Raw genomic sequence first — 10,806 nt, forward strand, 5'->3', positions numbered from 1 at the left:
CTACTTGTCTGAGTCAGGGTTGGCGGCCACTATCTCCTCATACTTTGGGGGCGGGTCACTGTAAGAGACGCTCGCTTCCTCACTGCTGCTTTCCTGGGGAGCAGTCACCTCCTCATAGGACGGGGGAGGGGTGGCACTGGACAGCCTGGAGAGAGACAGCTCAGGAAGGTAGAGGGTGCTCTCGAGGCGGACCGTGGTTCTACCCCCGCGACTAGGCCCGAGCACCACCTGCGCGGGGCTCCCTGTCTCCCGGTGCCCTGAGGCCTCCCCCTGGCTGTGCACGGTGCCCCGGTAGACCATGACCCGGGGCAGGCTGTGCCCCGCGCGACTCGCTAAGTACCGGTTCTGAGCATATGAGGGGTGATGACGGGTGGCCTTCTGCAGCTGGCACCTCCAGATGATGAACAAGGCGATGACAATCAGCAACGCCACCCCCAGAAGGGGCACCACCACGTACATGGCATCTGAGCTCTGCGCAGGGTCTCGGACTGAATAGACTGCATTCGGGTACCCTTTCCAGAACTCCATCTGCAAAAGTAGGAGGAAGGTGGCTGACACTTACACGTAAGCTCTCGTATCCCAGATGGAGCTCAGAGCCCTTCAGCGGGTCTGGTTTTACGTTCAGCGGGGTCTGCGGCTGCCCCCGCCCTGCCCTGTCTGACTAGCCTCTGAGAGCCATCAGAGAGGCTGTGGAGTGCCCCGAGGACAAAGGACAACACTCACAAGTCAGGAGGCCCCCAGAGTCAGGCAGATGGGACTCTAAGGACAGGTGATCTGTTCTTCTGTAGTCCCAGTGGCCCTGGCCTGGACTTGGCTGGCTTCCCTTCATTGCTTCCAATTCGTCTGAGATCCCCAGGGCCCACTCTGCTTATTCCTGAGGCTATCTGTGCTCCCAGCGCCCAGCCCCAGGGTGGTACATGCCGTTTTCTCCTTGTCCTCAAACACCTCCTTGACCTCCTCATAGCTGCAGATCTCCTCCATGCACTCCCGCTCGATGGTCCCCTGGCGCAGCTCCTCCAGGAATTCATTGGCACGAGGGAACCGTTTCAGGACCGAATGGGCATTCTTGGCCTCCAGAAACACTGAGGAGAGAGTCACACTGAGGTCTGGAATGGGGAGGGGCCCAGAGCCTCCTGCCGACCAGACTCAGCCCAGGCACAGAGGCACCATTATGGAGGGAAGCAAGACAGAGACAGCAGGCGGGACACCACCCCAGACACATAAAAGGGATGGAAGGGCTGACTTTCTGTGATGCCACGGTGCATCTGCCTAGAATACCATGGACCCGACAAGACTCTGGAGGAAAATGGGGCCCTTCTGAGAGTGAAGTCCATGTTGCATGGGAACCGTGGACATGACAGATTTTGAGTGTTTCAGTGAAAAAGTACCTAGTATCTTCTGTCTGGCCTCAAAAAGAGAAAATCAGGGCCCTTATCATAAGAATGTATTCCCCTTTGAGGCTGACGCTGTAGGCAACACAAAAGAGCCCCAGAAGACGCTGCCAGGGTGGTGTCCCTCCACCTGAATGGACACCTGTGCCGTCAGGTGGCCTGGCATCGATAGTCTTGCCCCAGACAGTCTGGTACAAACCCAGGCTGCGGTAGATCGGGAGACTGGATGCGCATGAACCAGAGAATGCCTCTGGGAAGCGGGGTAGCAGGGTCTAGATGGAGAATCTAGGCTTTTGGAGACTGGGCACAGATGCATCCATCAAAAATGTCATGGAGTGGGAACCGTATCTACTTATTCTCAAGGGGAACCCCAGCTCCAGCTGAGCCGATTGGCACCCCCATAAGCCTGAGCTGAGACTTTAGAGGATAAAAGAAGTGACATCTGCTCCTGGTATTCCCCTTGAGGTGGGACTTCCTAGTCCTCATGTCAAGCAGCCCCTCTTGGTGCCCAGGCAGGCACCCCTCCCCAGACCCCATGGCCTGCCATATTAGTTTCTCTCAGAGTGGCCTGGGGAGCTGCGCATATCCAAGGGAGCACGCGCTCCAGAAGGGAGCCAAAGAGTTGAGAGGGTAAAGATGTGAGCCAGCGAATTGGATAGGGGCCACAGGAAAACCCCCAGGGAGAGGAAAGCTGGAAAGGACTTGATAGTTAGACTTGCCCCTTTCCCATGAGCCCCTAGGCATGGCTCTTCTCCCCCTCAGCCTGGGCCCGGAAAAACTCACCTGCCATGGCGCTCCCTCAGATCCAGTGTCTCACTTCCCTGACAAAGGAGAAAAGCAGAGTCATGGTGAAATCACACCCCGAAACCTACAGGGCACCCTCTTGGTCCTGGGATGTGACTCCCACCCACACTGGCCAGGTCAAAGGGCAAAGCAGCACCCCATGGGGCACATCATCCTCTGCGCAGCCACTTACAGCCCTGCCACTCTCATCCTTTTCCAAGAACACACTCAGAGAGTCTAGACCTAAGGGTTGAGGGTTTTCTTTCAAAAAAGAAAAACTCCTACAGGCTGAGGTTCCGCCTTCCTCACTGTCCTCCATAAATCTCTGCACTTTTGAGCTGGAAAAGACCTCAGAGACAAGGGGCTACAACAACCATCTCCGAAGTCATGGCCCAAGCCCGGATGACCTGCTGTGTTCGTCTTCCACAGACAGGGTGGCAAGGATCTCCTGAAACAGACTCATCTCTCTTCTGTTTGCATTAAATAACATGGCAGCAGAGGACCTAGACATCAACGGACGTGCTCAAAACTGAGCCGCTAGCTAGACAAGACTGTTGCCTCTGATGGGAACTATCATCTGAAAGCTCAGGAGTTATCCGGCCAGTATGTAAACCATGGCCACAGCACACTGCCCTCCCCCGCAACGTACAATCCAACTCATGCACATATTCCGGAGCACTGGCCAAGCTGTCCACATCTGGGAGCAACCACCCCACTGCTCCCCTCCCAAGCAGAAGCTCTGGTTTTATGACTAACTGGATGTAAGACACAGGAACGGTGTAACCCTTTTTGCCTAGGTTGCCAGGAAGTTCAGTATTAACATTAACCGTGAAGGACAGGCGCCCTGGAAGCCCAGCTGTTAAACACTTACGTGTTCTCCCCTGTGACATAGTATCCACTTTTCTACTTATGTTTTCAACCTTATGTATATTTAAAATATACCCTCTAATCCTTTTGGCAAACAGGTAGAATACTGATCATAAATAAAATTAAAACTCAAGGAAAAATAGCAAATGTAGCATCCATCTATGGAAACACTGTGTTAAGGGAGCCTTTCTCTTTTGCACCCTACAACAATCAGCATGGGAATCTGTCAACAGATGAGCCTGCCACTGTGAGAAAAGTTGACCCCAAGTGTTTGATTATAGGAGAGAAGATGTAATATTATCTCAAAATCCTGCTTCTATTATGGATCTCTGAGGTTCCCCTAAGGCCAATGCCAGTCACGTGTCTAGGGTGTGGGTGTGGCAGGCCTAACAGCAAGGTTTTTGATTGAAGAAAAATGGACCTGTTGTGTCAGGGTTTGAAAAGAATGAGCAAAGGCTTTAATAATAATAATAATAAGTGACGACAGAAAAATACATGTTTCACTGCTTATCAGTGAGAACTGCATTTAGATTTTTTCTGTGGAGAAATTACGTAACAGCTTCCATATAGCTATGTCTTATCCCAAACACACCCGACTGTGGTGCATGCACACCCACACGTATCATAGGCCACACTGTGTTATCCTGACACCTGCATAAGTCATTAGCTCATTTTTAAGCTTCAGACATGCCAGGAACTCCTCCATTAACAATTCTGTGGCCACCCTCACTACTGCTGCTGCCCTGAGGCCTCCTCCCCCTCCTTCCCCAAAATTTAGCGCCTGCTTCTTCCCCTATAAATACACCATCAATAGGCTGTTACTATGGCAACAGTGAGGAAGCACGCGAGGGCTCCACGACAGGGAATACTGCTGCAGTCACGCATGTATATGTCCCTCCTGCCCCTGGTGGATACTGTAAGGCTGAGTGGAGGCCGGAGGAATTTTTAACCCACTCCCCACAGGAACACAGCTGAATCCTGACGGCCTAGAAAGGAAGGAAGGCAGGGACTGGCCACCACAAAGACCTTCCTTAACCGCCCCCCCCAACCCCCGCCAGGCTGCAGCTGACCCGTCCCACCACTCTGGGACATCACTCCCAAAGTCCCTCGCATGGGGACTGGCAGCCATCTGAGCATCTAGTGTCCCAAGACGTGGCCTCAAAAACGTTTCTCCAAATCCCAGCCCTTTTCACTTCCCTCACTCAGAACTGATCACTAGGAAAGGCTTCTGTGATCTCCAAATCTCATGACTCATCAACCCACCCGATGACACGGAACTCCCAAATTACGCTCCAACTCAAACTCTGGGCCCTCCTCGTCCCCCTTCCACTCATGCCAGCCCTGAAAGTGCCCGTGCTCGCCCACCGTCGCCCGCCACCAGTGCCCGCCACCAGAGCCCTGCCCAAGAACTCCTGCTTCTGGCCCAGCAACTGGGTCTGCTGGTGAACCCCCAGCGCCCTGGCCCGACCGGGCCTCCAGATCCTCCCCCAACAGGGCCCAGCGCCCAGCTCAGTGGCCCTGGACGCGGCACCGTGCCCTCGGGGCTGGGGCGCCCGACCCCAGCGGCCTCACCGTTCTCCAGGCCCAGGAGGCGGCAGCCCTGTTTGCGCACGCAGCCCGCCACCTCGCTGCTGCGCCTCTTCCAGCAGGGCCCCTGTCCCCGCCCACCTGCTCCCCGTCGGCCAAGCCCCCCGGCCCGGCCCAGCCGTCTCCTCCCGCCCTCCCTCCCCGCCCCGCTGCCCTCCCACCGCCCCGGGGCGCCCCGTGGCTCAGCCCGGCCGGGGCCGAAATGCGCCTGGGGCTCCCGCCCCTCGCAGCCGGACGCCCAGGCCCTACCCATACCTCGGTACCCCCTGGCCCTGCTCTCCTCTGGGGGCTCCGCCGCTGCCCGCCCCCCACACCCCGCCGCGCCAGGTCTGGCCTCGCGCCCCGCGCCTTGCGCGCCACCCTCGAGCGCCACGACCACCGCGCCCCGGGCGCCAGGCCGCAATCGTCGCGCCGCACCGCGCGCCGGGCCGCCGGGCCGAGGAGAGGAGAAGGAGTGGGGGGCGACGAGAGCGGGCCGAGGGGGTAGGGAGGGCGGGCCGGCGAGCTGGGCCGGAGGGGCGGTGGCGCGCACCGAGCACCGCGCGCCCGCGCCCCACTCCGCCAGCGCCGCCCCTGCCCCCGCCCTTGCCGCCGGGGGGCGGGGCCTGGCCGGCGGGCCCGGGGCGATCCCGGGACCCTCGGCCGAAGGCGCGGGCACCGCCGTGCCCCCGGGCGCGGGCCCTCGGAAGCCCGGCGCCGCAGCGGGCTCGGGCAGCCGCACCCAAAGCCCGCGCGCCAGGCGTCCCCGCGTAGCCCAACCCCCCAACTGTCCCCCACCCCGGCTCACCTGTCATTCCGGCGGGCCCGCCCCCGACAACCAGCCGAGAAAAGAGGGGCGGAGCAGCCCGGGCCTTCCTCGTCAGGGTGACAGCGGGCCTGCAGAAGAAGGGCCAGGTCGAGGCCGCGTTCAGCCAATTACTGGGTGACCTTGGCTTCGTCACTTACCTCCCCCCGACCCTGTCCCAGGACGGCAGTCTTCTCTCTGGTCAAATCTGGGAAATGGGGAGCATCCTGCCGCCCTCACGGGGCTGCAGCGAAGTAGTGGAAGAAATGGGCTTGGGAAACTTGACGCGCAGAAATGGGAGAGGATGGAATCTTCTGGGCCTGCAAGGGGAGCGCTGGGTGGGGGTGGGGCCCTCAGGAGGCCGCGCTGTGGGAGGCTCAGCGTGACAGGACAAGACGCTGGTAGCAGAGGGATGACACTAGTCCTGGGAGAACCGCGGGAAGAGGTGGACTGCTAAGAGAGGGCAGGACGGTTCCAGGGGAGCTCAGGGTCTGGGTCTGCCAAAGCCTCCCACCAGGGGCCCTGTGCGGCCTGCTGGGTTTTCGGGGCTCTTTTTGTTCTCTGCGCTTCTGGAGCCCAGCCCAGCAGGGGAGTTGACGCCCCCCCCCCACAATTTGGTGTTTTGGGGCAGAATGAGCCTGGAAGGCGTCACCCGAACTACCTCCGCCCCCCATTCCAGGCAGAGAAATACCAACTTGCTCACCACCCTCGGTTTGGTGAAAATAGGGAGGGAAAGCTTCCATCACCCCAGCGGCTTCCAGTTCAGCTCCGGGCTGGCAGAAGGCAGCCTTGGCCAGGGCCCAGCTCCCCATTTTCCTCCCCTTTCCCCACTCCCAGTGGTGCTTTCCTCTCCATCCCTGCCTCCTGTTCGCAGAGTCCTCCCCTGGCTTGCTTGCTCTTCCAAGGCGGCAGGAGCCTTTTTTGCACAGCACAGACCATCTGAACCCTCTCCTCAATGAAGAAGGCAGCAGGCCCGGCTCCCTGGCCTGTGGGGTGGGCTTCCACAGAACAAATCAAGTTCACTTAGGATTGAGAATGGAGCTCCTTTGGGGCCCAAAGGGCTATGTATCTTTTCAAAGCACCCTCAGATCAGAGGGCGAGATCCTGGGCCCTGACTGGTGAGGGAAATTGATCTGAGGCTCTTCAGGAACTGACTTCGTGGGTCTCCTAGTCCACCAACATGTCCCATCCTGATCTTAACATCCACTGCGTTCACAGATGACTTTATGTAGCTTTCAGGGTGAGGTGAGGGTCCATGGCTTCCACCGCCTTCTGGCATCCCCAGCTAAGCTTCTGGCTCCAGCAAAGCCAGTCTAATTCTAGTTCCCTCTCTGCCCAGGATGCCTTTCCTCTCACCGTCAGCCTCTGTGCACTTGTATTCATTCTTCCCAGATAGCTCAGGTGACATCTCTACTCTTGAGGTCTTGTGGGATTCTCCACCCCCACCTGTGTTGACTGTTCTATTCTCAGCTCTCTGTCTGCAGAGACTATAAACGTGCGGGCTTCTGTGGATGCCAAGGGCAGGAAGGAACCATAGCAGTGCCTCTGAAGCACACTGCCTGCTTCAACTCTTGGCGGTACCCCAGCTCAGCTCTCTGATACTCAGCAAGTGACTTAACCTGTCTGCATCTCAGTTTCCTCATCTGTCAAATAGGAGTGATGATAATAGTACCTGCCTCAAACGGTGAGGAAGAGGGCAAATGGGATAGTCATGTCAAGGGTTCCTGGTGCTTAAGTATGAGTGTGATGCGTGCTGGTTTTTGCCTGCATCCAGCTGCGTTGTGTTCATTTGGTTGCTCACTTGTGTTGCACACTTGCCTCTTCTATCTCGAGGCCAGGGACCTTGCCTCTTCGAGTGTCCCTAGCATCCAACAGGGAGCCTCATCCACAGCAGGCTTAGTAGGCGCTTGCAGAGCTGAGGCAGGAGAGGCTGGGCTGCTTTGAGAAGCTGGAGTGGGGGTCAGCCTTCAACTTACCACCAAGATATTGTCCCCAACACCACCAGCAGCTCTGGCCCCTGAATCCTCCCTGTGGGGAGCCTGAGCCTTGGCTTCCTCCAGATTTTGGCACCCTTAGAGGGTTTCCTGCCACCCCTCAAGATGGCTACAGGCACTCCCAAGGACAGGCTGGGGAAGGCTGCAACCTTCCCCCACCTCCGCCTCTGCTTTTAGATTGTGGTCTGAACAGCCCCCTCTGCACCAGGATGGGAAGGGCTTGGCCACTGGTTTCTCTACCTTGGCCAGGCACTGGGCAGTTTGGTGCACTTCGAGGCGTTTTCTTTTTCCAATCAAATCACAATTCCTTTATAATCTCCCCCAGGCTACTTGCACAGTTCAGATCTTCATAATCTGAATCCTAGAGAGATGTTCTGGTCTTCCTGTGAACCTTCACTCCCTCTCCTCCATCTTCATTACATCCAACGTGCAGCCTCTCTTTACTCACTACATTGACGATCGCAACAAACACACCTTAGCGCACATCAAATTCACATGTGTAGAGCACATCGTGGGAAGACCTAGCTCCGAAAAACAGTATATGGTACAGTTGCTAATAAGACAAAAAGATGGCAAAAGGCAGATCATATTTCAACAGAAATTCCCAATACAGTGCAAGAGGATAGACCTTCCACCCCAACCTGATCCGAGCTTCTAACCTGTCTCCATCTTCGATCCAGATCCCATCTGGCAGGACCAGCTTCATGACTGTTGGACCTATGGAGTTGGACACAGTTCGATGCCTAGAAGGGTTCCCTATGCTTGGTTCAAGGCTCTGCTGTCACCATCTTGAAATTATTAATACTTTTTTGAGCAAGAGACCTGCATTTTCATTTTTCACTGGGCCCCTCAAAGTATATAGTTGACCCTGCCCTTCGAGGACATTCTCAACATCCTTGATGGTCCCATCCCAGGGTCTCAACCACCCCACCACTGTTTGACTCCTCCCCTCCTCCTTTCTGCCAACATTGGCCTGTCTCTCCTTTCCTCACCCCTCGAGTGCACTGACTCCATCAAATTCCTCCACATGGCCTCTCCCTTTGACTGAGAGAAGTACCCTCTTCCAGCCTCATTCAATCCTGGCACCTCACTCTCTACCCTACCGTCATCCAGCCCAGGATTGAACCCTCCTATAAGCCCTGTTGACCCCCATCCTCTTATGTCCTCACTGACCTTCGCCCCATTCCTGAGTCTAAACACTGGTCCTTACTCCAGAAGAGTCTTAATCCATCTCTGTACACTGATCAACAAATCAAGCAAGTATTCTGGACTGAATTGCATCCCCCTAAACTCATATGTTGAAGTTCTAATCCACACAGAATGTGTCCATATTTGGAGACAGGAACCTTGCAGAGGTAATTAACGTAAAGTGATGTCATTAGTGTGGATCCTACTCCAATCTGACTGGTGTCCTTATAAGAAGAGATGATTAGGACATGGACATACACAGAGGGAGACCATGTGAGGACACAGGGAGAAGGCGGCCATCGACAAGCCAAGAAGTGAGGCCTCTGAATAAAGCAACCCTGATGACACCTTGATCTCAGACTTCCGGCCTTCAGATCTGTGAGAAAATAAATGTCTCTTCTTTAAGCCACCCAGCCTGTGGGACTCTGTTGTGGCAGCCACAGCACACCAAGACATCAGGTATTTACACAGTGCTACTATGTGCCAGGTACTCTTCTAGGACCTGGGATTACAGAAGCTGACAAAACAAACAATTCCTACCCTCATGGAGGTTAGACAGAACAGCAAAGAAGTCAAAGATACAGGATGTTGGGTGATGATAAAAATGAAATAGAGAAGGGTCTTGGCTCAAATGCCATCTTCTCTGTGGGGTCTTCCCTGCCCACTGCATGTAAACGCTCTCCGCCCTGATGCCATGGCTTTTGCATGTCCTAGTGTCAACCAAGAGGCCCATGTGCTGAAGTGGGGCAAGTGAGAGAGGAAGATCGTAGGGGATGAAGCCAGAGAGGCCACGACGGGGGTGGTGAACGATCATGCAGGGCCTTAAAGCCTTTGTAATGACTTGGACTGTTCGAGTGAGGTGAACAGACAGGTACAGAAGCAGGGAGACTATTTAGGGACTATTGAAATAATCCAGGTGAGAGACAATGGTGATGCAGTGGAGGTGGTGAGAGGTAGGCAGATTCTGGGTCAATTCTGATGGTAGAGTCACTAAAATTTGATGACAGATTGGTATTGGGCTATGACAGAAAGACAGGAGTCAAGGACAGCTCTCAGGATTTTGGTCAGAGGAGCAAGAAGGATGGAAGTACATGAACTGAATTAAAGGAAGACAGCAGTGGAGTAGGTTGGACAGAGGACTCTGGAGTTCAAGGGCAAGGTCAGGGCTGGAGATATAATAGGAGAATAATTAGAGTCTAATCCGTATTAAAAGTCATGAGATTGGATGAGATCAATGAACGAGTGATTGTAGAAAAAGAAAACCAACCTGAGAACCAAACCCTGGGCAGGCCAACATTTAGAGGGGTCGTAGCTGAGAAGGAGCCAGCAAATGAGACCGGGAAAGAGTGATCAGTGAGGTAGGGGCAAACCAGAAGAATGTGAAGCCAACTGAAGAAGGTGTATCAAGAAGGAGAGAGTCGGGCTTCCCTGGTGGCGCAGTGGTTGAGAGTCCGCCTGCCGATGCAGGGGACACGGGTTCTTGCCCCGGTCCGGGAAGATCCCACATGCCGCGGAGCGGCTGGGCCCGTGAGCCATGGCCACTGAGCCTGCGCATCCGGAGCCTGTGCTCCGCAACGGGAGAGGCCACAACAGTGAGAGGCCCGCATACCACAAAAAAAAAAAAAAAAAAAAAGAAGAAGGAGAGAGTCATCAACTCCTCAAGTCCTATTGTCTGGACGAGTAAGAGGAGGACAAAGAATTGTATTTAGCAATATGGAGGTTATTGGTGATGTTTAAGAGCAATTTCCAGGGAGACATGGGAGCATAAAGGCAGATGAGAATGTTTTCAAGCCATAGTGGGAAAAGGGAAATGCCAGTGAGTAGCGACTGGCAGTTCTCTTGAAGAGTTGTGCTGTAAAGGAGAGCAGAGAAGTGGGAGAGTGGTGGTTGTAGGGATACATGGGGACAAGATGAAAGTGGTTGTTTTAATATGGGAGAGACTACACCACAGTAACGTGTGTGTGCTAACGAGCCAGTAAAGAGGGAAAAACTGATGATGCAGGAGAGAGATGCCCAGATGCAGGTAGGTGGGAGAGGTGATGGTGGAGCTCGGAGCAGCTTTCTTCTGATGGCTCCTATTTTCTCAGTGAAACAGGAAGCCAGGCTACCAGCTGGGAGCAGGGGTGGGAGAGGGGTGTCAGCAGTTTGAGGAGAGAAGGCTTGAAATGGTCTTCTGGGAGATAGAGAGGCTGGATGTTCTATGGAAATATAA

General features: G+C 55.1%; 1 protein-coding gene across 1 annotated transcript; it reads right to left on the reverse strand.

Moving 5' to 3' along the window:
- On the reverse strand, window positions 1–996 carry PRRG3 (proline rich and Gla domain 3; the record flags this gene model as incomplete). Its single annotated transcript, XM_081221847.1, has 2 exons — window positions 922–996; window positions 1–528 (listed from the first exon to the last, which is right to left on the reverse strand). Exons 1-2 carry the CDS (start codon window positions 979–981, stop codon window positions 1–3), a joined length of 588 nt encoding a protein of 195 aa, XP_081077973.1. The 5' UTR covers window positions 982–996.
- Between the last annotated feature and the right edge of the window lie 9,810 nt (window positions 997–10,806).

This window comes from Mesoplodon bidens (genome assembly GCF_964165515.1).
Source record: "Mesoplodon bidens genome assembly, chromosome: X".
Classification (NCBI taxonomy): Eukaryota; Metazoa; Chordata; class Mammalia; order Artiodactyla; family Ziphiidae; genus Mesoplodon; species Mesoplodon bidens.